Source organism: Syzygium oleosum, unplaced genomic scaffold (genome assembly GCF_021117445.2).
Source record: "Syzygium oleosum isolate NSW1041296 unplaced genomic scaffold, Sole_v2.1 Sole_v2.19, whole genome shotgun sequence".
NCBI lineage: Eukaryota > Viridiplantae > Streptophyta > Magnoliopsida > Myrtales > Myrtaceae > Syzygium > Syzygium oleosum.
In genome coordinates, this window is record NW_026607503.1 from 58,287 (window position 1) to 82,305 (window position 24,019).

At 41.8% G+C, this 24,019-nt stretch overlaps 4 protein-coding genes across 7 annotated transcripts; 3 read left to right on the top strand and 1 right to left on the bottom strand.

The window, feature by feature from the left end:
• The first annotated feature begins 917 nt into the window (after positions 1–917).
• On the top strand, positions 918–4,744 carry LOC130140457 (protein NRT1/ PTR FAMILY 5.6-like). Its single transcript, XM_056319838.1, has 4 exons — positions 918–1,104; positions 2,603–2,820; positions 2,997–3,544; positions 3,730–4,744. Exons 1-4 carry the CDS (start codon positions 957–959, stop codon positions 4,640–4,642), a joined length of 1,827 nt encoding a protein of 608 aa, XP_056175813.1. The 5' UTR covers positions 918–956; the 3' UTR covers positions 4,643–4,744.
• Positions 4,745–5,929: 1,185 nt separating this feature from the next.
• LOC130140521 (serine/threonine-protein phosphatase PP1 isozyme 3) lies at positions 5,930–9,219 on the top strand. Of its 3 annotated transcripts, none has more exons than XM_056320103.1 (4): positions 5,930–6,296; positions 7,461–8,023; positions 8,118–8,333; positions 8,905–9,219. In XM_056320103.1, exons 1-3 carry the CDS (start codon positions 6,068–6,070, stop codon positions 8,304–8,306), a joined length of 981 nt encoding a protein of 326 aa, XP_056176078.1. In that variant the 5' UTR covers positions 5,930–6,067; the 3' UTR covers positions 8,307–8,333; positions 8,905–9,219. The 3 variants fall into 3 exon arrangements, with proteins under 3 accessions (XP_056176078.1, XP_056176079.1, XP_056176080.1); XM_056320104.1 differs by having other exon boundaries at positions 8,926–9,219; XM_056320105.1 differs by lacking the exon at positions 8,905–9,219 and having other exon boundaries at positions 8,149–8,260.
• A 2,144-nt stretch (positions 9,220–11,363) lies between these two features.
• On the top strand, positions 11,364–18,063 carry LOC130140512 (protein NEDD1-like). 2 transcript variants are annotated; one of them, XM_056320068.1, is made up of 11 exons: positions 11,364–11,722; positions 12,088–12,200; positions 12,892–13,152; positions 13,245–13,349; positions 13,902–13,967; positions 14,152–14,373; positions 15,569–16,147; positions 16,608–17,222; positions 17,460–17,636; positions 17,704–17,856; positions 17,951–18,063. In XM_056320068.1, exons 1-10 carry the CDS (start codon positions 11,560–11,562, stop codon positions 17,809–17,811), a joined length of 2,409 nt encoding a protein of 802 aa, XP_056176043.1. In that variant the 5' UTR covers positions 11,364–11,559; the 3' UTR covers positions 17,812–17,856; positions 17,951–18,063. The 2 variants fall into 2 exon arrangements, with proteins under 2 accessions (XP_056176043.1, XP_056176042.1); XM_056320067.1 differs by having other exon boundaries at positions 17,704–18,063.
• Positions 18,064–19,245: 1,182 nt separating this feature from the next.
• Positions 19,246–23,221, bottom strand: LOC115664397 (folylpolyglutamate synthase-like). The gene is made up of 7 exons (XM_056320163.1): positions 23,147–23,221; positions 22,673–22,837; positions 22,326–22,619; positions 21,291–21,384; positions 20,571–20,714; positions 20,319–20,479; positions 19,246–19,305 (listed from the first exon to the last, which is right to left on the bottom strand). The coding sequence occupies exons 1-7, from the start codon at positions 23,219–23,221 to the stop codon at positions 19,246–19,248; spliced, it is 993 nt and encodes a 330-aa protein (XP_056176138.1).
• Between the last annotated feature and the right edge of the window lie 798 nt (positions 23,222–24,019).

Genomic DNA, 24,019 nt, shown 5'->3' on the forward strand with positions numbered 1-24,019 from the left:
GATAGCCCCGCCGCCGGAGAGCGCCAATTCCTTCACGGCGCTCCTCGAGCTCCCCCCAACCCGGGCCCTCGAGCTCCTCCACTCGCCCGAGGCGCCTAATTCGCCGGGTGTCGCCGTCTCCGGCAACCCCGCGAGGCCGTACCTGCACTGCCTCGGCGGCGGCGGTACTCCGTCTTGGTCGGAGAGAAGAGCGACTCTCTGGAGACGAGCTCGCAGAAGGTGAAGAACGAGCCGCTGACGGAGTCCGACTCGAACCACAACTCGTCACCGCAGCCGTTGGTGTCTGATCCGACGGTGGAAAACAAGGGGCAGAGACCGCCGAAGAGGAAAGACCGAGAGAAGAAGGTAAAGAAGGAAGAAGAAGAAGAGTGTGGAGGGCCGTGAAGATGGTCTCGGCGAGAGGGAGAGTGTTTATTTTAGTTCGGTTCGATCCGAACCGAACTGAAAAAAAAATTTGGTTAATTTTAATGATCCGAATCGAAACCGAAACCGAACCGAAATGCACGAAATTTTCGGTTCGGTTCTGTTCGATTCGTATCTCGGTTCGATTTTCCAGTTCGGTTCTGACACTCCTACTCTCACCCACGAAAGGAAATTTGACAAGAAAAAATAAAACCCGAACTTTGAAAAAAAAAAGAAGCACAATAAGTATCCACGCTGATCGTGAACCGAGCTCATCCCAACCGTCGATCGCGCCATAGCATTTCGAGGTCAGATCTGCCAGCTATAAAATAAAAGAAGGACCACGCGTTCCTCACGGCGCTGAGCATCGTTACACGTGCTTGCGGCGCCCACACGTGCTTGCGGCGCCCACAGGTGTTCGCTTTTCCCGTCCATTCGGCATGATCGAGAGGAGGCATGCGAAAAACCATGTCCGTCGCTCTTCTGTCCGCCTCTGTTGCTGTATAAATCTGTTCCGATCTGAGCAAGAGAGAGAGACGAAGGAGACGGAGGAGATGGAGGAGGAGAAGAAGAAGAGGCAGGAGAAAGAGGCGAGGGAAGGAGACGAAGAGAAGTGGGTGCACGACTCGTCCGTGGATCACAGAGGAAGACTCCCTCGCCGAGCTTCCACTGGTGTCTGGAAAGCCGCTCTCTTCATCATCAGTATGCTTCCACCACCCAACACCACCACCTTCTTCTTCTTTCTTCTTCTTCCTCTTCTCCTAGTATTCACTTCACTACTTCTTGTTCTGTACACGTAGATGATCAAATTACATCTCGTAAGCTATGGCGGCTGTTAGGATTTGATTTTATTTTGTTTAATGCGGAACACACCCGGGACAGTGCGAAGCATACAAATACCGGCACGAAAAATCATATATAATTTTTCTTTTTGTAATTTTTAAAAACCCGAAACGTTATTTTTTTTCCTCCATTTTCATTTTTTTTAGAGTGAAAAGTGTACTTTGTAGTAGAACCCCAAATTAAAAATATGTCCGTACATTTCGAGATTATATATACACCATGCGAGACTATATCGCAAAAAAAAAAATAGAATAAGAAAATAAATCGGACATTAAATTTAGAACAAGGAAATAAATCGGACATTAAATTTACGAGGTTCGATCTGTGCAACCTACTCTACCGAGAGAACAACCCAACATCTGAAATGGAGATCACAATCATACTCTAATCACTTGGACACTTTCGACGTTGCCCCATCACACAATAATTCACACAGTGTTTTGCCCTCATGATTTTTTACGACACAGTCACTTATCCTCGCGAAAGAATTCACAGATCTGTATTGGATCTCTTGAAAAAGGCCGAGCCGCAATCGAACTTTGAAAGAACGAGACACCCCCACCTATTCTTTCCACCCGAGTCAAACGATGCTCCAAATCCGACAGAGTTTCCCTCGTTTTGCTTTTACCATTGTCGGAGTAGGAATCAAAGTCCAATCCAGACTTTTTCATGAAGTGTCTCTACAATATGGACCGAGTTTCGGCATACTTCGATCTGGTCGGAATTTGCACCGGCTCAAACTCGAGACATGACACGTAGTGATTATACTCGTTTAATGGGCGGTGCGATAGTTACTCGAAACTCGAAAATATATATATTCGAGGCTCTATCAGTCAACACAGGAGCTTCGCAGGAAGAGTGCCATGGGTGATTGGACTACTTAGTTAATAGAGTGGAATCGTATAAACTGATTAAGCTGGATCAGGTATTAACATATGTTCCAAACTTGCATGTTCTTAGCTTCATTTAGGATACTCGAAGTCGTGTCGCGTGTCCGATTCTGTAATAATACTTCGTCGTCTCCCGCGCGACGTCGACAACATGGTCATAGTAGTCGAGATCTAAAGCCACCGCGGTGATCTCCGGCGTTCTTTTCCCTTTTTCTTTCTCGTTCAGGGTAGAGTTAGAGAATGTAATCGACGCGAGCGATATAGCACACCGAAGCTAACATGTGTATATAAGCACGGACGGAGCCAAGGCAAACAAATTGATTAACAATCAGCACTTTTAAATCTGTTTTAAGCTACAAATACAGAGTAAAAAGAGGTCATTTCCTGCTTCATATGAATTTCCTATATCTGTTTCATCAATGGAAAAGTTCAATGACAAAGCTGTCGATTTTCAATTCGGATTGCAGCAATTGAGTTCAGTGAGAGGCTGTGCTATTTCGGAATAGCAACAAATTTGATCACATACCTCACCAGAGTGATCCATCAGGACCTGAAGACAGCTGCCAAGAGCGTCAACTACTGGGCCGGCGTCACCACGCTGGTGCCCTTGATCGGTGGCTTCCTAGCCGACGCCTACACCGGCCGGTTCCCCATCATCCTAGCCTCGTCCCTCGTCTATCTTGTGGTAATGAATCGACTACCTCTAACTAATCAGTCGACTAAATTTGCAACAGCATTTTCAGGAAAAAAAACGTTTCCTGGCACTCGCTGAACGAAACTTCATTCCGAATTTTTCAAGGACGTCTCACGGGTCACTTGTCGACCGAGCTTCCAATGCTAAATTTGGGGCAAAATGCGCAGGGTCTGAGCCTTCTCACAATGTCTCAGTTGATCCCTAGCTTGAGGCCATGTGACAGTAGCAGCCCTTGTAACCGAACCCGAAAAGTCCACGAGGTCGTGCTCTTTGTGGCCCTGTACTTGATATCCATAGGCACCGGGGGCCACAAGCCGTGCCTAGAGAGCTTCGGGGCTGACCAATTCGACGACAACCACGCCGAAGAGCGGAAGAAGAAGATGTCCTACTTCAACTGGTGGAACTTTGCGCTCTGTGGTGGCCTCGTGCTGGGAGTGACGATCATAGTCTATGTCCAGGACTATGTGAGTTGGGGCGTTGCCGATCTCGTCCTTGCCTTCACGATGGCGGTCACGATCGGGACTTTCTACACCGGGAGGTCCTATTATCGGTACCTAGCTCCCGAAGGAAGCCCTCTCACGCCATTACTGCAGGTTTTGGTGGCGGCAATCCGGAAGCGAAACCTGCCTCACCCTTCGAGTCCCGACTCGCTCTTCGAAGCCTCCGCATCAGAGAGTTCTCACAAGCGACTCCTTCACCACACGAATCGACTGAGGTATGCAACAAAAACTGAGTCAATCTGATATCGATATAAGCCTCTCGCAGTACCAATTTCGCGCTTCTCTTGGTCATTCCTAGTCCTGCCACTCTCGTCTCACACCTCTTGAACTTTGATTGAAATTGAACCAATTTAGCTAACTCATACTTCACTGGTTTTAAATTTGAGTCATGTATGAACAGATTTTTCGACAAAGCCGCGATTCTCGAGGGAGGCGAGGAGCTCTCCAATGGAGAGAAATATGATCCATGGAGACTTGCAACGGCGACCCAAGTGGAAGAGATGAAGCTGGTGCTGAACATGATCCCCATTTGGCTGACCTCATTGCCTTTCGGGGTATGCGTCGCGCAGGCCCCGACTTTCTTTGTCAAGCAAGGCGTGGCGATGGACCGGAGGATTGGCGGAGGGGGCCGCAGCTTCGAGATCCCCGCGGCCACCACGTACGCCCTCGGCGCCGTCGGGATGATAATCTCGGTGACCATCTACGAGAAACTGCTTGTCCCATTCCTGAGGAAATCCACGGGCAACGAGAGAGGCATAAACATACTCCAGCGGATCGGATTTGGTATGATCTTCTCAGTCGCGGCCATGTCGGTCGCGGCGTTCGTCGAGGCGAAGCGGCTTAGGATGTGGAAACACGATATCCTCACGCAAGGAAGGGCGATGACCAAACCATCCATGAGCGTGTTCTGGCTAGCGCCGCAGTTCCTCATCCTCGGCTTCGGGGACGGGTTCGCGCTCGTCGGCCTGCAAGAGTACTTCTACGACCAAGTCCCCGACTCGATGAGGAGCCTTGGGATCGCGATGTACCTGAGCGTGCTCGGGGGCGGGAGCTTCCTGAGCAGCTTCCTCATAACCATCGTCGACCACGTCACGAGGCGAGCCGACGGCGGCGGCGAGGGCTGGGTCGGGAAGGACTTGAACTCGAGCCGCCTCGACCGGTTCTACTGGCTGCTCGCGGCGATAAACCTGGTGACCCTCTGCGTTTACGTGGCCATTGCAAGGAGGTACACCTACAAGAATGTGCAGAGGAGGGTGGTGGTCGTGAGCGATTGCAGAGAAAATGGTGAAGAAGATCATGAGGCAAGGGCTTGATGATTCCCCCTAGTGCAAATTTGAAGTTTGGTCATGCAAGAATGTGCAAGCTTTTTGCAATATTGCTAGATGATTTCATATGATTAATCACCATCTTGACTAGCAACATTGCACCTGCTGGTTCTCATGGCATTAGCGTCCGTCACGAATTTTTTTCGACTCGTTGCATTTTATCGTGGATGACATGTCTTCGATCGGACTCGAATGATTTAGAAGGTATTATTTGTGATTCTGAAATAATGCAGCGTAAGGAAAGAAAGATAGATTTTCGGTTCGCGCGGACGGAACGAGAGTTGAAGACAAAGAAATGAGAGAAATTATAACGGGTTGGCCTTGAAAAGATTTACCAAGGATGAGATAGTATGATACACATGTGAACACTATTTACAAAATTCAAACATAAGAAATGTTTGGGAATTAGATTTCACAAAATTAGTTGTTAGAATCATGATAAATTCCTGACCAAGTTGAATATGTTCAAACAAGAATAATGCGTAACATCATCTAAATTGTGTAAAAGGTTTATGTGATTTATTACATTAATAAAAATAGAATTATCGAAGGAAAAGTTACAAAAGACAAAAGTCCTTTGAAACGTGGCAACAAAATATAGCAGACAACCTTACTATAAGAATTTACTACATGAGATGCCCAATAATATTATTTATCTCGCAAAAAATAAATAATTTAAAATAAATACATATTTTTAAAATGATCGCTTATATTATTTATGAAAAATATTTTCATCGTTCATAATAATATTTAATTTTAAATTATTATCGATAATAAAAATATTTTTTATTAACTAATTATTTTGGGCGATAGATACGATTATTTTTAAAATATATATATTTTCTAAATTATTCATTTATCGCGAAGCAAAACGAAGTCTTGATAATATACTTAGATCATCGAAACTCCTACTTAAAATTGACTCGCTCCTCCCGCATGTTCGTATCAATATTACGCAAGCAAAAAACACCTTTCTTCTTCTTCGATGGCCGGATTTTAAGCAGGATTTTCTATAAAAAAAAGTTCGATAAAGAGGAATTTCCGAAACTGCCCCTCGAAGCGAAGCGCAACAAACGCTCCACGACCGTTTCTGCAATTCCTCAAAAACTTTTTTTTTTCCCTTTAATTTTTTTTCTTTTATGTGGTGTCTGTCCTTTTCTTCGGCCATGGGGACTGCGAGAATTCTTTACGGTTCTTGCATTTCGCTTTCTCGCACTTTTTCTCGGGAAAAACTTTTCTTTTCTCGCCCTAGAAAATCCGACCCCTCGACCCACAAAGTCCGAACCCCCCCCCCTAACGAAGACTCCATCGACGATGAACGAGCGAGCGTCGTAATCTCTTCTTCGCCGCCGCCCCCACCACAGCACAGCACGATCGAGGGATCCCGAGGGAGACGCTCCCCACCCCCGGGCGATGGCGGCGCAACCGCAGGGCGGCGGCGCTGCGGCGGCGGCGGCGGCGGCCATGGACCCCGCCGCGCTAGACGACATAATCGGGCGGCTGGTGGAGGTCCGATCGTCGAGGCCCGGGAAGCAGGTGCAGCTCTCGGAGTCGGAGATCAAGCAGCTCTGCGTCGCGTCCAGGGATATCTTCATGCAGCAGCCCAACCTGCTCGAGCTCGAGGCGCCCATCAAGATTTGCGGTATCGTTCGTAATCTCGAGTGCCTTTGTTGATCGCCGCGTGGTTATATACCTATTGAGCCCCGAGCCGCTGGTAGTTTCATGGTTTCCTAATTTTGTTGGCGTTTCGATTGATATGAATATCGTGTTTGTTCATTGGTTTTGTCAGTGCTTGGATTGTAGATGTTGGAAGTGGTGTATATGAGAGTTTTGCAGGCTCAGGCTGTTCCTGTTGGAAAAGTTCACGAATTTTGCCTCACGTGTTATATCACATCGGGAAACAAAAAATCTTGGTTTATGCTAAGTCTTGTGAAGCATCTGATAATGTCACTGGATTCTATTGCGGTGTAAGCGCGATGGTTGCGTACAAGGAACTAAGACTGAACGGCCGGTCGTGTGTGTCTCCCTCCTTGGAAATGTAGGCTTTATCAGGTGTTTGTGGTAATTTTCTTGGAACCTGAGTTTGCAGGGGGAGAAGTTGAAGGTTTAGGAAGCAAAATGTTCTGTAAAGGGCTGGAATTTGAATAAGTGGGATGAGAACTGAGGGAAGAGGACTCGATTTGTATAATGTTGTGCAGGCTCTAAGAGTTTATTGCTATTCAGAATTGTTTAGGGGGCTAGATTATATGTGTTCTTCAGCGTCGGCTTGACCAAGTGCTGCATTGAGATCTAATAGGTCAATGTAGTGATGTTCAGGGGCTAACCCTTTATTGAAAGAGCATAACTTTAATCAGATCTCTAGAGTTTAATGTTGATCATCGTGAATGTTACCACAAATTTGATTTAAGCAAAAACGAAAAGGTAAAAGTCTCCCCAAACACACACTTAGTTTCAGCACGACGATATTCATAGCTATTAAGTTTTATTTTATTTTATTTTATTTTTTCATGTGGAATAGTGATTTGTTTATGGCTTCCCTAACAATTGTAAAACATCTTTTGAATTAAAAAATCTCCATGGGAATAAGACTAGACCTTTGCTCATGTCCAATGAAAAGTGGCTACTTATTAGTGACATGAGTTTGCTGACTGGCTATTTCTGTTTCTTCATTGGAGGGAATGCTGTATGGGTGCAGCAGGGGTCTGGGGGAGCATAGTGGCAGATTGTCACATACATTTGGACTTACCTTCTGATGCTTGGATGTTATCATGGTATTTTGTATGTTAATATTTCTTTTGGGCTTTAGGTGACATTCATGGACAGTACAGTGACTTACTGAGGCTTTTCGAGTACGGCGGTTTTCCTCCTATTGCCAATTACTTATTTCTTGGAGACTATGTGGATCGTGGCAAGCAGAATTTGGAGACGATATGCCTTCTGCTTGCCTATAAGATCAAGTATCCAGAGAACTTCTTTCTTCTTAGAGGAAATCATGAATGCGCTTCTATTAATAGGATTTATGGATTTTATGATGAATGCAAGCGGCGTTTTAATGTGAGACTTTGGAAAGCTTTTACCGACTGTTTCAATTGCCTCCCAGTCGCAGCTCTTATTGATGACAAAATACTATGCATGCATGGTGGTCTTTCTCCTGATCTGATAAATTTGGATCAAATAAGAAATCTACCGCGCCCGACTGCTATTCCTGACACGGGCCTGCTGTGTGATCTGCTTTGGTCTGATCCTGGCGGTAGGGATATGAAAGGATGGGGTATGAATGACAGAGGAGTCTCATACACCTTTGGTGCAGATAAAGTATCAGAATTTTTAACAAAGCATGATTTGGACCTTGTTTGCCGTGCTCATCAGGTATGGCCTTTCGTGTTCTCTTTGTTGCTATTTCTTTATATTTTTTGAATCATTCTAATGTATTTTATCCTGAAAAAATGGTTATTGGACCTAGGTTGTTGAAGACGGATATGAATTTTTCGCAGATAGGCAACTAGTGACTATATTTTCAGCTCCAAACTACTGTGGTGAATTTGATAATGCCGGTGCAATGATGAGTGTTGACGAGAATTTGATGTGCTCCTTCCAAATCCTCAAGCCAGCAGAGAAGAAAGCCAAGTCATTGATGCCGACAAAGATGTGATGGTTGCTGCTGTAATTCTTCAATGAGGTCTGATCAACGCAGCTCTGTGTCTTTTACATATTTTATGATGTCATAGTGGTACTTTCGCTTCAGATTAAGTGGAAACTTGCACCAATATCTTCACATCAGAACAGTTGCTAGTTGTGATGATTGTTTTCTTGCTTTATTCCGTAACTGCATTCATGCCCAGTTTGTTAGTTGCACTGGTTTGTAGTAATTAGTCGACTCCAGCTCATTCTCTTTTGCCTGATTTCTTAGATTTACCCAAGGGGTTGATGCAAACGGAATATACATGCACTAGTGCTATTCCTATTTTCAACTTTATAATACCAAAAATATCTTGAGAATACTCCATTGGTTAGCGTGGCTAGATTGGAGATTTCTTCATGACTTTTGTGGATTCTGGTGGCAATAATCACATCTGAGATCTGGATGTTATCTTATTTGAAGTAGTTGATGGGAAGCCTAGCGTACAAATTTCGTGCCATCGTCTAGCGACTCACTTTCTTTCTTTTCCCATGATGAATAATTTTGGGAAGTAGATAGAAGTGAAACCAAGTTTAGCAGATGCTGTAATTGATGACTGATTCTGATGCAGAGATTCTTCCCTGTGGCTCAGGAAGCAGCAAAAATGTGAAGATTGCTATTATATGGCTTTTTAACATCTGCATTTGATGTAAATGCCAGTCTGCTGTTTGGAAGACCGACGCCGTTGTGAAGACAACTTGTCGGGCTCAAATAAATGCCATTCTGCGGTAATTTATCTGCTGTGCTTGTTTATGTAACTGTCCTGGTAATGATGTCTATATCGATTGAACTGTTTGTTAGGGAGGATAAGAAACGGGGTGGCATTTTGGCACCTACAGATGCATTAAAATGTGCTCTCTTGCCATTAATATTCACAGTTTTTTTTTTACATGCACCAATTATATTCCTGTATGACCGTCCCAACGGCTAGTGTGCGATTCTCCTTATTGCCTAATGTGGTGGATATCTCTACTGGTTTGTGAGTTCAGTAAAGCCTCTTGGCGACATGGGTCGCTGTGCGTTGTTGCAAAGCCTGTACATCTGTCACTGCGCCTCTGTCTGCGAGGTGGTTGCTGCACAATTTATAAGCCCATGCTTGAGCTGATGAGTCGAGCCAAGCTGGGTATTGGCGTTTTGAGATTTGAAAGCTTTGTCATTGCAGGCATGGCACAAGAGGACCGGTGAATGGCCGGCTAGTCCAATGATCTGTTATAATGGGAATGACTCTTTCTACTATACTAAGCTGCTCGCATTAGAAAGAGCGATACCGGCACTTGATCTCACAAACCTGTCCACATTATTTTCTCTGAAAATGCTGTGCCGACGGCGACAAACATGGTCTCTCTTAGCAAGACTTGAACAACATGAATTTTTTAACGGTAGTTGAGAACGAGAGATTTATCCTTATACGCGTGTCGATATAGCGTTTGGTGGCAATCAACATGAGCCGGCCAGACATTATAATTATGTGCCTTCCATCGCCATTTTATGTCAAAGATTAAGGAAGTAGTTAGAGTGCTTGTGGGGTCGATGTTAATGGGGGTTCAATCATGGCCCAGACAAGAAGATTGCAACTGGCCCTTCCAGGTTCGACCGACTCTCTGAGAGATGATGCAACAAGACCCCAAAAAGGGATAGGAAGGAGAGAGATAAGTCACTACTGTTCTGTGGATCAATGATCACCTATCATGAGTTTTCAACTTAATCCATCACGGGCTAAAGGCCACTTCTTTTATGTACCATGATCATCTTGAGTTTGTACTATAAAGCGAGTCCCGCTGGTAATTTTCTGACGCTGGGGTTCAGCTGGGTACTGGGAAGCAGCTAGAATCTGAAGTGACCCTCGAGTTTAGATAGAATTTAGCCAAGTGGGCTATACTTATTTTGAAGGAAAAATCGTGGGGAACTTGCTTTTTGGCCAAGGTTGAACGAGAGATTGTTATTTAAGCTACGCAAAGAAAGAGAGTCGAGTTTAGAAGATTGGACCCGAGGAACTTTACGTATGTTCTCGGGTTCTTTAGCAAAAGAGTAATTTTTTTTTTCATATTTCAATTTGATAATTTGTATCCGCAAGTCGGGAAAATTAAGTGTTATTATCCAATTGATAATCTCAAAAAGGGAATCACGTGGATTTGCCCCTATACTTGTAGTTACTAAGAAGTAGATACAAAATAGTCTATTAACGAGTTAGCAAATATTGAGGTAATTTTTAAGATGTGAAGCTCCAAAATTCTTATGATTGTTTCAATCCTCTAATGGACTTTCCTAGTTTACAAAAGGCTAGATGTTGCATGCCTAGACTGAACATTCTCTTTTAAAATGATAAATTTTTAAGATGTGAAGCTCCAAAATTCTTACGTAGAATCGAATTAATAGAGGAATTATGACTTGATTCGTAAATGTGACTCACTCCCCATATGGCACTACCCGTGATGCTCGTTCCGAGGGCTCGACTCGAGATCATTATAAATGGTACTAGAGCATTGTAGTAAAAAGAAGGTTTCATTTCAGGGCGTGTCCATTTTGCTTAATCTGAATTTTGCAATGGATGTCACTTTAACTTTTTTTCTTAATTCAAAACTTTCACAATATACAACTATTAAAGGGTAAATTCACTCGCGAGTATTTCACAACTTCCTGAAATTTAAATAATATTTTAAATTTCTGCGAAAAAGAAAAGGGGTCGCTTTTCACATTTCAAAAAGCTTAACCAATCAGGCCGTCAAATATCATATCTTAAAGTAGCAATAATAAGAAAGGAAGAGTATTGAAAATTCCAAATCAGAACGTACTTTTATTAGTTACTTACATTTCCATCATGATTTCAATAAGATCCATAAAAAGAAAACGCGCCAAAATTATGTTCAATCTTATTTTTCTAATTATTTATTCTAGAGATAGTTTTGAAAGAAGAAGGTAAAGAGAAAAAAAAATGTGGCAAAATCACTTTTTTTTACATTTTAAAACATATACAACCATATATATATGCCATTGGGAAAAAGCATGGGCTCGCGAAGGCGCCCAATCACCCACCCTCTCCATCCATTTTTTAAATTTCTTGGCCGATCTCTCTCTCTCTCTCTCGCTCCGCATTTCAGTCCATACTTGTTCATGCTTCGAAGGTAGGGTTTTGCTCTCCCTCCCGAAAAATCCCGAAAAATCCTCCTCAAAATCGACTGCAAATCCCTCCGCATTGGCCGCCGATCTGCGGAGGGGCTTGGGGGCGATGATGAAGAGCCTGGTGGATCCGTCGGCGGCGTTCCTGGCCGCCAGCGGAGGCGACACCGTGAAGCTGTTCGACGTGTCCGTGGAGGCCGGCGATCCGTGCGCGTCGAGCTACGCGCCGTCGCCGGGGAGCCCCGTCCACTCCGTCAAGTGGAATCACACTAGTGAGTGACGGTCTCTCGTGCTGTGTGCGTGCGCGTTGTCTTTTGGGGAATTTCGGGTTTAGCTTCGAGTGTTCGTTTCTTGGTTCCGCATTTTACGCTCCGTCGGGGGCGGGATTTAGATTGCTTTACGGAGCCAAAGTGAGGATGGAGTGATCGCTTGGTCTTCGCGAAAGTGATGGGCTTGTGGTGATCCTAAATGAGGAGTTTGGATACTGGCCAATCACTATGACTCGGTGTGGGAGTGACTGGCTGTGTGTGAATTCATGTAGGGTTGTCTCTAGTGGCGTGTATAAAGAAGATTGACAAGAATTCATATTGTGCCCGGTTAACACTTTCGGTTTTTTTTTTTTTTTGGGTATTTTCAGATTTAGTTGTTGCTAGTGCTGTGGAAGACGGGAAGATCTCGCTGTGGAGGAAAAATGGTCAAAGCATGGGGACATTATCAGTGTCTGGGACAGATGGTGGAGACAACACTGAGGTACCCAGATTTACTCTTTTCGTTCTTTCCCCATTGTTAATCAAGCTAAAGAAAGGGTTCACGGGCAGTTGTTCTCTATTCCTATATGAGCGGTTACTATTTCCTGTTGTTTGTACTTGTGCCTTGCAGTAGGTTTGGGCTGTCAAGAGCAGCAAAGCTCATCTTCTTTGAATTTCTGTGTGTCCAAATACACGTTCCTTATACAGCCACTATCTCTGGAAACTTGCTTCTCCATATTTAGCACACTAAAGAAAGAAAAATAAAACACTGTTTCTATCCCATCTGTCTTGCTTTTTGGTAGGGCTCAGAACATAGTGATTAGCAGAAAGGGGGGTGGAGACTGGTTAGCGTAACTCTAATGATCCGTTTTTTAGACTTTAGAAATTGTTACCTACGATCTTGAAGCAGATTTAATGACTTAACTTGTCCAATGTACATGAATACAATTGCAAGAACCTGCATTTCAATCTGATTTGCAATTATTGATGATTTGCCATTCCTTCTGATCTTTCATGTACAACTTTTTTTTGCGATGGGGCTACTGTTTTCTTGCTCTTTAACACAATTCTGACTCATTGCATAAGAAACTAACATGTTGCCTGAGGATCACAAGCAAAAAGAACTCAAGTTTACATGTTTGCATGCTATCATGGCCATGGCAGTGACTTACTGTAATTTTCTCGGCTTTCAGGAATCTATCATGGCTATTAGCTTTAGCAACAAGGGATCCAGATACATATGCTCCGGGGGAAGTGATAAAGTTGTAAGAATATGGGATTTGCAGAGGAAGCGTTGCATTAAAGGGTTAAAGGGTCATACCAATACAATAACAGGTGCCATGTACAACTGTAAGGATGAGCACTTGGCTTCTATCAGTATCAGTGGAGACCTCATTCTTCACAACCTTGCATCTGGTGCAAGGGCAGCTGAACTCAAGGACCCCAATGCACAGGTCATTTATTGTTTCCATCTGAAACTGCAGTGTGGTGCTTGCTGGCTCTGCTTTGTAAGCTAATTTTATTTTGCTGGATGATTCAAGACCAGGTACTTAGGGTACTTGACTACTCAAGGATCAGTCGACACCTTTTGGTAACTGCTGGCGATGATGGGACAGTTAATCTGTGGGACACTACTGGTCGTAGCCCCAAGGTTTACTTTTATGTTTAACATATGCTTGCTATCATTGTGATCTTTTGTTACTTTATTTCAAGATCCCTGTGAACGTGGATATGGTTGTTATTTACCTGCGCCATTTCATACTGTTGCTTCTGTTTAAAGCTATGCTTGTATATTATTCTGGAGAATTGAAAATGTTGACATTTTCTGTAGTCATTTTCAATAGCTCTTCCAGAGAATTACTTGTACAAATTAGATTGCCATTTTGATTGGCAATTTAACTTCAGATATGAGATTATGGCTCCATTTCTATCGAGTGATGCTCAATTGACCAACTGAGTTTTTTATTCTTTTTAAGCACGTTCTTTTAGATTATCCACTGTCTTTTGGAAGGAGATCTTATTTGAATTTGAATGAGCATCATTGTCAGACTGCATCTTCTTTCACCTCTTAACCAGTAATAGTTTCTCTGCAGTTTTCCCTCGCCCCCACCCACACCACATAAACACCACATAGCTAGTCTGTTTCTCATTTTTAGTAAATATCTGAGGCAATGTTTTGATGGTTCCTTTCTTTTCTCTTAAGATTGCTTGGTTGAAGCAGCATTCTGCACCAACGGCTGGTGTTAGCTTTTCTCCATCCAGTGATAAGGTTTGTCCTTACACTCACTAGCAGAGACCTGCTTTTTAGTTCTTATTCTTGAAAAGAGAATATCAGATAGCTATGAGCATAGCGGATGTGAAAGATTGTCATCTTTTTTCTGGTAAGGTCTGCCCGTTATTATCGGTGATCCAAACACTATCGATGATTCTAATATCCAGAATTCCTGTGGCAGATGATCGCTAGTGTTGGTTACGATAAAAAACTGTATACCTATGACTCTGGATCTAGAAGGTTCTCTTCTTGCACTTCTTATGAAGCACCTTTCTCTTCATTGGCTTTTAGAGATGATGGATGGATATTGGCTGCTGGAACCAGCAATGGTCGCATAGTTTTTTATGATGTCCGGGCAAAGCCTCAACCTTTCACTGTTCTTCGTGCTTATAGCAGTTCAGAGGTGATCGATATTTTCTGTAATTACCTTTAGGCATGAAACTTCCAAACTTGGATACTTGTCTGTTTGTAGTTGGTTCTTTGTAAATCTTTTTTTGTGTTGTGAATGGTCTCCTTAATATGCACATAGAACTACCTAAGCAAGTCTTTGTTTTCTTGTATTTCATTGAACTGTTTTCCTGTTCTCCAATACTCCCATCAAGTCCCCTTAACACTGATTTTTTGTCGCAATAATTGCTTGTAACTATTCATGGGTCCTTCCATGTCTTTTACAAGAGTAGAGCATAGTCTTTTTTCCCCTTTTTTCTTGACTTTGGATTGTTGACCTGATAAGGAATGAAATTGAGTTGGATATGTTAGTGGGCATGGGCTAGCACGGGGTCCAGAAAACAATTACTGAGCCTGTTTTTTTATGTGAGATTGACGTGCATAAAGGATGGCCACTGTGTGTGTCTCCATGAATAGAGAAGCATGTTGGTATGCAAATGTAACCAATATGATGAGGCATTTGTTGCATAAATCTCCTTTCACACAATGTTTATTGGATGGTAGTGGGTTATATGACAATACAGGAAGGCATTTGTATGAGGGAATACATGAAATAAAATGAGTTACAAGATAATGCTATAAAAGATTGAAATTGAGTTTATTGCTGATTTTTCTGCTTTGTCTGCTGGTGTCTCCATCTATTATATTCATTCTTGATTCGTGAATTGAAGGCAATCAATGCTGGTTTTGGATCTGGCATCATGTTACAAAATCCAAGTATTTCTTCTTTTAGATATATTTGGTTGAACTTTCTCTTTCCAATTCAAGACCTCTCTTGAACACTAGCATGCCAGATGCAGCCAATGTATTTCAGTTCGTTTTATTGTATGAACAACTGAGGGAATTACCCTGGTTTTGGTATAGTGATATATACTTCTTTGTCAATTGGATAATGGTATCTCTCTTCCCGCTCCACAGAATGGAACAGCAGTAATGGTGCCTGCTGCTTCTTGTGGAACTAAATTTTGTAATGAATGATGGAAAAAGCATATCTGCTGCAGGCTTTTTTTGTGCTTTATTAAAATGGCTGTGAACTTAGAATTTCGCTATCATTATTTAATTGGTGAGGAAACTTTTCAGTAACTCTGATTAGAAAATAGGCCTTGATATCCTAATCTTACTATATACTGAGTTTTTGTGGTATTAATCAGGCTGTTACGAGTTTATGCTGGCAAAGAGCCAAACCAGTTATTGTGAACGAGAGTAACTGTTCGGCTGAGACTGCTCTTCTTGGAGGTGCTGATGAAGAATCAATACTTATGCCGGATCCGCTTCCCTCCGCAGCATCATCAAACCTTACAATGTCTACGTCAGTATCTGGCTCACGTAATCCTGGCCGATCAAGTCTTTCTCTAGATGCAACTTCGCTGACAACAAGTAGCAGTGGATTAACCATGAGCACGCAAAATTTGGTTTCATCTGAGGAAACACCCAACAGAAGCCATCTATGGCCTGGTGGCACATTGGCTAGGTTGCATGCTCCGCGTTCTACATTTAACCTGAGGGATGACATGGAGGTTTTCTCTCCCCTTGTCGACGTCCAGCCAATTACGCCCTCACTTGATAAACTATGGAACGACGATGATGGTAGGAAGAAAGATCTTTCTGCTCTTGATAAGAGACCTTCTTCGCTGTTGTTTCCTTCATCCAATCGACGGTATCCCTTTACTGAGGATGGAAGTAACATTCATCCTATATTTGATTGGAAATCCGGCTCCAATTCAGGACAGGTTTGATACTTTCACTTGTCCCATGAAAATGCTATAGCCTTTCGTTTGTGATACCTATTGTGAATGTGACCGTGCTCATACAGACAGTATGGCAATTTTTGTTTGCTTCCTTAATTGAGAGCCAGATTTACGTTTTGGCTCTTTTGAGGCAAAGGTAGAAGATGGACCAGGCCTATTTGTCTTCATACAAACAGTCTAGGAGTTTGATATGATTTTGATTTCAAAGTGATTTTAATATTTTGGTTCGCATTTCCTGGATTTCCCAGTTTTTCTTTCAATGAAGAGTAGAAGGCATCCTATTTTGTTAGATTATAACTCTATGTGGGATTTTGTCGGAAGACATTCTGTTTCGCTAGAGTAACTCCGGTGGATTGTTACCGTCTTACTGTAAATCAGGCCACTCACACATCTTATAGGAGTTATTTGTGAAAACCATGTACGGTTTCTTTTCTTTGTGCAGGATGAAAATCGAATTTTAACACAGCTTGGATCTACTCCACCTCCATCATCCAAGAGTGAAGATTCTTCTATCACTCCTCCAGAAGCTTGGGGTGGGGAAAAGGTATTGGACAAATATGCTCATCTTCGTCAACCTCTCACTTTGCCCTCTCGTCTTGGAACGTTAGCTGGAAGTCAAACATCAGGATCAATGTTTTCGTTCCAAGATTTTCCCTCATCAGTGAGCCCGACAAGTATCAGCTCTTTAACAAGTTCAAACTTCGATTACCCAAATCTGCGGAGTAAAGATACTTCCAACATTCAAGAGACTCCACTTGGATTTTCAGAACTCCCTCCCTCTAGTTCATTGTCCTTGTCTTTTGGGCCGAAAGGCGTGATGGGACAAACTACAGTGGAATCTTCTGGAACAGCATCTCTGACCCTGCCACGGCGATTTTCCACTTATGCTGAGAGAATAAGCACTACTTCTTCCTTCAGCGACGGACCATCCAATTCAGTAGGTTCACCAAAAACCAAGAAAACAGGAATTGAAACCAAGGAAGAGCTTCTTAGCAGTTTGTTATCTAGGTCAGAAACATCAGCCGCCTTGGAACCAGGGACTCTTCCAACAATCAATGTAAGCTTTTCAAAACTGTTTGAGGAATGTTTTGTTCTAGAAACCACAGAATGTTTTTGTCTGTCTCATGATGGGGGAGTACCATCTACTTTCTTTTCATGTCACTTACGATGGATATATGTTACATCGTTCAATGAATTATAGTTATTAGTGGTGGCTTTGGAGGCGAATTCTTGTCTGCTACACTGTACATGTTCAGTATGATAAGATCTAATCAGTAATATGTTACTTTTACAGGGAGGAATACCACATTTTCAGAGGACATCTCATGTGGATTCACAGCAGGGAAGTTCCTTTACATTGCAGCTCTTTCAACGAACCCTCGACGAAACCCTAGTTTCCTTTCAGAAATCAATTCACGAGGATATGAGAAATCTACACATTGAAATATTGAGACAATTCCATATGCAAGAGGTATGCTCATATACATTTTTCCTCCTCTCTCAATTTTCTCTGATTATTTCTTGCTTCAATTGAACAGATGGAAATGTCGAGAGTGATGGCCTCAATTCTGGAAAATCAAGCTGAGTTGATGAAAGAAGTCAAATATCTTCGCAGAGAAAATCAACAGCTTCGCCAATTGCTTTGAGATAAGAGATAAGAGAACTTAGCTCGATCATTTTTGCCGGAAAACGGTTGAATCTCTCTTCCTTTCAGTGTTTAGAGTCTCTCGATTGCTTTTGTTTGACTCGATGAAGAGCGACAGTTTTCTAATTAAAGTTCATGCGGGGGGAGTGCATAGATGCTAAGAGAGATAATGCAAATGTACTATGTGATGTAGGAATTCACTGTTGTACAGAGTCATTCTATTCTGGTGATAGTGTTCTTCAAGCCAGCATAAGTTTGTGTGTAATAAGTATCAGATACGTTGAGCTTGTTTGTAGCTTCGATTTGGCAGAGTGGTATTGGTTTTCTTCTGTGATAGTATTCCAAATGTCATGACTCACCGATAAAGGATCTATTGTCCTTGACTTAAGGAAGCCTCTTCAGACATTAATGGGAAGGACCGTGCACTCCTGTAGTATCGGCTTTGCAATAGAATTTCCAAATCAGGATTTTGGATCAGAACTAGTAACTGCTCAGTAGTAACTGCTCTTTCACATACATAATCTTATGAAATAAGAACAGGATGTTTGAAAACCGCGATAACCAACTAGAAGCTTCCTGGTTTTTTGGTCAAAAAAAGCTTCCTTTTTAATGGGGCAGATTTTCGATCGGGGAATCGGTAAGATTAACATGTCTGATCTTCCAAAATCTCTTATCAGGAAGTATGCATAGGCAACGGTTTAGTTGTACAAGTCCATTTTGTTTCTCTTATTTGACATGGGGTAAGTGCAAAAATTTGGACTTGAGGTCTGGTCGTCGGTCAATTGATGGCTTTAAGGACTTAGTTTTTATTGGGTGGAATTCAAGCGTCAAAACTCTCTGGAATATTTGGTCTATCTTACTTCTGAATCCAACCAAGAGCGTGCTCTAGATCTGATTGTGATTTACGTCAAAACCTTAAAAGCACAAATTATCCAAAAAATAATCCTGTGATTGCTATGCACAGATTACCAGTTGACCAAAATGGGCGATTGAACTGCACATTTAGAAGTCGCAAAAGGAGGCCAATCCACTGTTTGCTTCTCCAATGACGTACGAGCAAAAATACAGTTCATGTTAATAGAAGTCTTTCCGGTCAACACAACAGAGCCTGTGTTCTTCTGTAAAAGGGAGAAAAGCCCACTCTTAACAGATATCCAAACAACCTTCTCTGCTTCGACTATTGCTCAAATGCTCGACGTCAAATAAATTACATCAAATAAGTAGAATAATGGCAGAACGCCGAAAAAAAAAACCTGTGGGTGCTGAAGAATGTCCTGGCAGTTTGAGAACAAGCAATGCAGTTTCAGCATTTCAGTAGAAGATCTTTTGCTAGTGTGCAAGGGACAAGTTCCATCCAGGACACATCCAACTCGTCCGCGATGCAACGAATTCCGCAGCAAAGCAATCTAAGAGGGCTTCGAGTGGGTTGACACCTTCACCTTTTAACAAGTCTCAACACGTCACCCATGAGATGTAAAGAACCAGTCACAAGAACCTAAAACATTATCCCAAAGAAATAACTGTAAGTTAAATGATACGATCATCCAGTAGTAAAGGAACACAAAAACGTCAAGTTGAAAATTAGCGTGCATTTCTAGGAAATTTGACCCCATTTGATTTTATTAAGCTTGACAGGCGATCCATCCTTCTGCAAGTTGAAAGTTTATGTCATGAAAGTTTTATCAAGCCAACAGTCCATGCACCGGTTGAAAGCATTTCAGGCAAGTCAACCATACGTGAAGATTCTCATCCTAGAAGATTACTATTTCACTCTGGCTCCTTGTTCATAAACTAATGTGAAATTTGAAGGCAAATGGGCAAAATGATTAACATGTGACAAGTTTTCATAAGCTGAAAGAGTATCATAAAGAAAACTAGAAAAGATACAAGTCGTCTTTTTCCTTATGCAAGTATCGAGAAAGCACGCATGATATTGGCAGAAAAGGATGCATGTAAAAGGAAAAGGTAAGAGAAGTACCCTTTTGCTAGGATTGCAAAATACAAAATTGTAGTTTCGATTCCTGGATTTGACATTCACCAAGCTTGTGCTTCTAAATTTATTGATACGGGATTCTTTCAAACATAATCATCTTAAGCATTGATGTCTCATTGCCGGTAAAGAAATATTAATAGTGTATTTCTCACTAGATTCGTGCCCAGGCCTCTGCAGCATTTCTGTTGTCAGGTGCCCTACTATACTTATCGGTTGGCTATCCACAGTTATGTACCAACCATGCAGTCAATTACCAAAAATTGTGCTTAACATCACCCAAAAACCAACATGGACGAATTAGTTAAGAATTAACATTACATTCGAGCCTGAGTTGCACTCAGTTTTTTTCCAAATACAAGGTGCTATAATCAAGCGAAAAAATAATACGAAAAACCGGAATGAGCTAGCCATTTCTTTCCAGAAGAGGTAATATAGATATTGTACGTTCACAAACGGAACAGAGTTGATTCATGACATCTGAAACAGGTAAATGCTCTTCAATAAAGTACACTTACCTGAAACCGCACTGAGCGATTCTGTTGCGCATTGTCCCTCAGCCACTTAATAGCTAATGGAAGAGAAGAAAACACAGCACTATTCTCACAACTTTTAATGCAAGCTTCTGTATCATCCCTAACTTCATCACCAGCGACATCTATGTTCTTGTCCTCGCCTTCTATACATCACATGTACGAAGAATATATGTGAGTGGAAGACATTGAGTAACAGAGACAGATCTAAGGCACACAAAATACAACCTTTTTCACCTTGGATAAGGTTCTCCCAAACTCTTTGCAGAGCAAGCTGCCACGACAAATCAACTTGAGAATTGCTTGGAGGTAGAGCATGTGACCCGACCTTGTAATATACAGATATGTTCGGTACAAAAGGCGCCTTCTTGAAGTGCACTCCTGGACATTATAATACATATGCGTGTCGTTATACATTTGTCCAAAAGACATCCTCACATTAACATACTGCCCAGCAATTCCATGCATCTGACAAATATGCGGAACTAGAGATCTTTGTGGAAATGATAACTGGTATATGCTGGAGAAGAAAGTGTCCTTAAAACGGGATCAGGAAAAAAGCTGGTCAAAGAGGTTGCTTTTGGTCAAGTAGTTCGACTGCTTTGTTAGTTTGTTGGTAATGCAGTTCGGCCTATGTAAAGATCATAATTACATTTTAGTTTCAAAACATGACTCTACTCTTTGATTTACAGAGTCAGCAAAATTTTCTAGGTGTATCTTAGCTGGTCATGCATGGATGTTATTGAACAAGCACTTCTCCAAAAATTTAAGCTGTCCGAAAACTTGTCCAGAATGCATATGAGCATATATCTTTAACACTCCCTTGCATGTAAGCCAGACCTTACGCGTGACATATAGGATGTGAACGAAACAACGGCAAACAACAACACAACAGCAGACGACAGTGGAAGATTCTATTGCATACTAGCAATGGCCATTGGCCACTTTCACATATACCTAGAGACTTACTAGCTAAGCTTGTATGACCATCGATAAGTTCTAGTTTCTCAATATCAGTGGGTAAGTATGGCGAAGCTATACAGAAATCAGTCTAGATCCATGTAAAGAGATGTTTAAATCTGTTGCTGAAAACAAAAATATCAAACATTTACCCTGGTTTCACTTTCTAAATAGTGAATATGAAGACAAATGAAAGAATGTTTTTTCATGTCGCGAATTGGGGAAAGGACTGCTTGATGATGCAATATCTATTGAACTTTGACCATGACTAGCACATGTAGTCATCCGGCGAGGAAGGAGCAACTTAGGATCTCGCACGGACATGCAGTTGAAGAGAAGTATCTGCATTGATCACATAAATTAGCTCAGATTCACAAGAAAGGCACAATGGATTAGTCATAGGAGAAAAACCATTCCCACATATTTTACTTCTCTACATCCCAAGGAAATCCATGACCAATTGTGAAAAGGACACAAAAATAGAGAAACAAAATAATAGCCATCAACTTCTGCAGCTGAATTGCAAAGGTAATCGTAAATTCTTGCACAAAGCTAACAATGTTGCCAATAATTCCGACCGACTGTCTTGTACAAGCGGAATCGGATCTGCCAACTCCTAGCTTAAGATAGTTGGAACCTATGCCAACTCTTTCCATTAAGCTGGTCCTTGAAGCCACATGACAAGGTACCATGAAATACTGCCTGCCTATTGTCAATGCATAAAAGTCCATTCTTTCATACAAAGAAACTACGGTTGGATTCTGATCAACAAAGATAATATCACATGAATCTCATGATGTTTTAGATTAGAATGATGTCAATTACTGTTGGTAATATTTCATAGATTATGCACGTTCTCATTTGCTCGAACATATTATGTGGAGAGAAGAGTAAGAAAATATATCAACGCAGACTGACCATCAAAACAGAACACAAGCATACAAAAGTATCCCGTACTTTTTTTCAAATCCTACCGTCTTTTCGACGCATCAATACTAAAAATAAATGTAAAACAAAGTCAATGAGCTCTACCTGTGTGGAGATTTTTCCGGAACTTTTACCATAGTTATTGCCTAACATTGTATTTGCAGATTTAGAGTCGCCCCCTTGCTGGTTACACCAGTTCTGAGGTTCATTTTCTTCTTTAACAGCAAGAGAAAACCACTTGGCGCATACTTCCATGCTTTCAGGACTATGAGCACCATCCAAATAAAACACCAGTTCTCCTGAACTTTCAGAGTTTAATAGCCAATCCGCAACAATCTGATCTCGCCCTTGCAAACTGGCTGATGTCAGCCCTTTAATGAACTGCTCGGGCAAATTGCTCTAGCACACAAAAATACATATACCGGCAGAAATGAACTCAGGATTATGCTTACCATCTGTTGCAGACAGATTATGTCCTGATGACCTGTCCTCTGAAGCCAAGTAGAGCATAGAGCAACAGCAAGACCAGTATTGAGAAATTGATGCTCACCCAGTAGCCCGAGTTTCAGACTATTAAGTAGGTTGGCATCCAGTGGCGGTGTTACTTGAAGATTCACCTATAAGCAGAATTATTATGTTGTCAATCAACTATATGTTCACATGTGGAATTATGCAATAGAAATACAATCAATCCTTAGCTCACTGATAAGTGAGGAAAATCCCATCAAGAAAACATATAGTATTCAAGCTATTTCAGAAGAAAAACTAGACAAAGCTTGAGAAATAGACACCCGCGAGTTTTACAATTCATTTCGTGCTACGGAACTCCGTATGTTTAATAGGAAAGAAGTTTCGGATTGAAAAGATTATGACCTGCGTAAAGTCAATCCGTTTATTTAGGAAGTAATCTACTTCATGCATCTTACAATTCTTGGCAACTGACCAGCGAAGCAAGAACATCTTACATCCAACTGAGAAGCTTTCACTTCAAGCACCTGCATAGCTTCATCAGGTTGAGGCGCAGTAAATGCTGGCACTCCTCGCTGGGCCACACGAAATTAGACTATATAAGCCAAATGGATCCCGAAGAAGAACAATATGCTGATAGGGTGCTAATTATATGCTTCAGCAATATATGAGTGCTGAAAAACACCTTGAAGATACCAGCCTTTTCCCCAGCAATTTCTCCCAGGGTATTTCCTGTGCAACATAAGGAGATAACAATGATAAGTATTCAAAGTGGAATCACCATCACTATTATATATTTAGACTGAAACCGTGTGATCTGAAGCCAGGACTATACCATAAGCTATATTACAACACAATATGCAATGTCCATAGACAACATGACTAGATGCCTTGGATGAAAATTCATGTGTGAGACGTGGTGCAGATTGGTCAAGATCCTTGTCAACCTTTAGAAACTACAATCTAAACTTGTCAAAAATGTGTGAAACTTCATAATGGGGTTCAAGGTTTGACACATCAAAGAATTTCTTAAACTCATCAACCGTAAGGGAAAAGTTAGACACATGAACAGGTTACCAAGTCACTCAAAAATGTCCCATCAAGCAGCAGTAGTTTACAGATAAAAAGTCTGAAAGTTGACATTCAACAGGAAACTTAAATGGAGATGTATTAGCGCTGTACTTCTGCATATCTTTGAACACATTTACTGATAGCTTACTGGTCTCAGGCTATGGTCATGCAGTACTCGGAGAAGTTTTTTATTGGCATTCAGAATGCAAGAGTAATACCGACGATGTCTTCCCTTGCTTCGTTTTGTAGGGTTGCCGTTC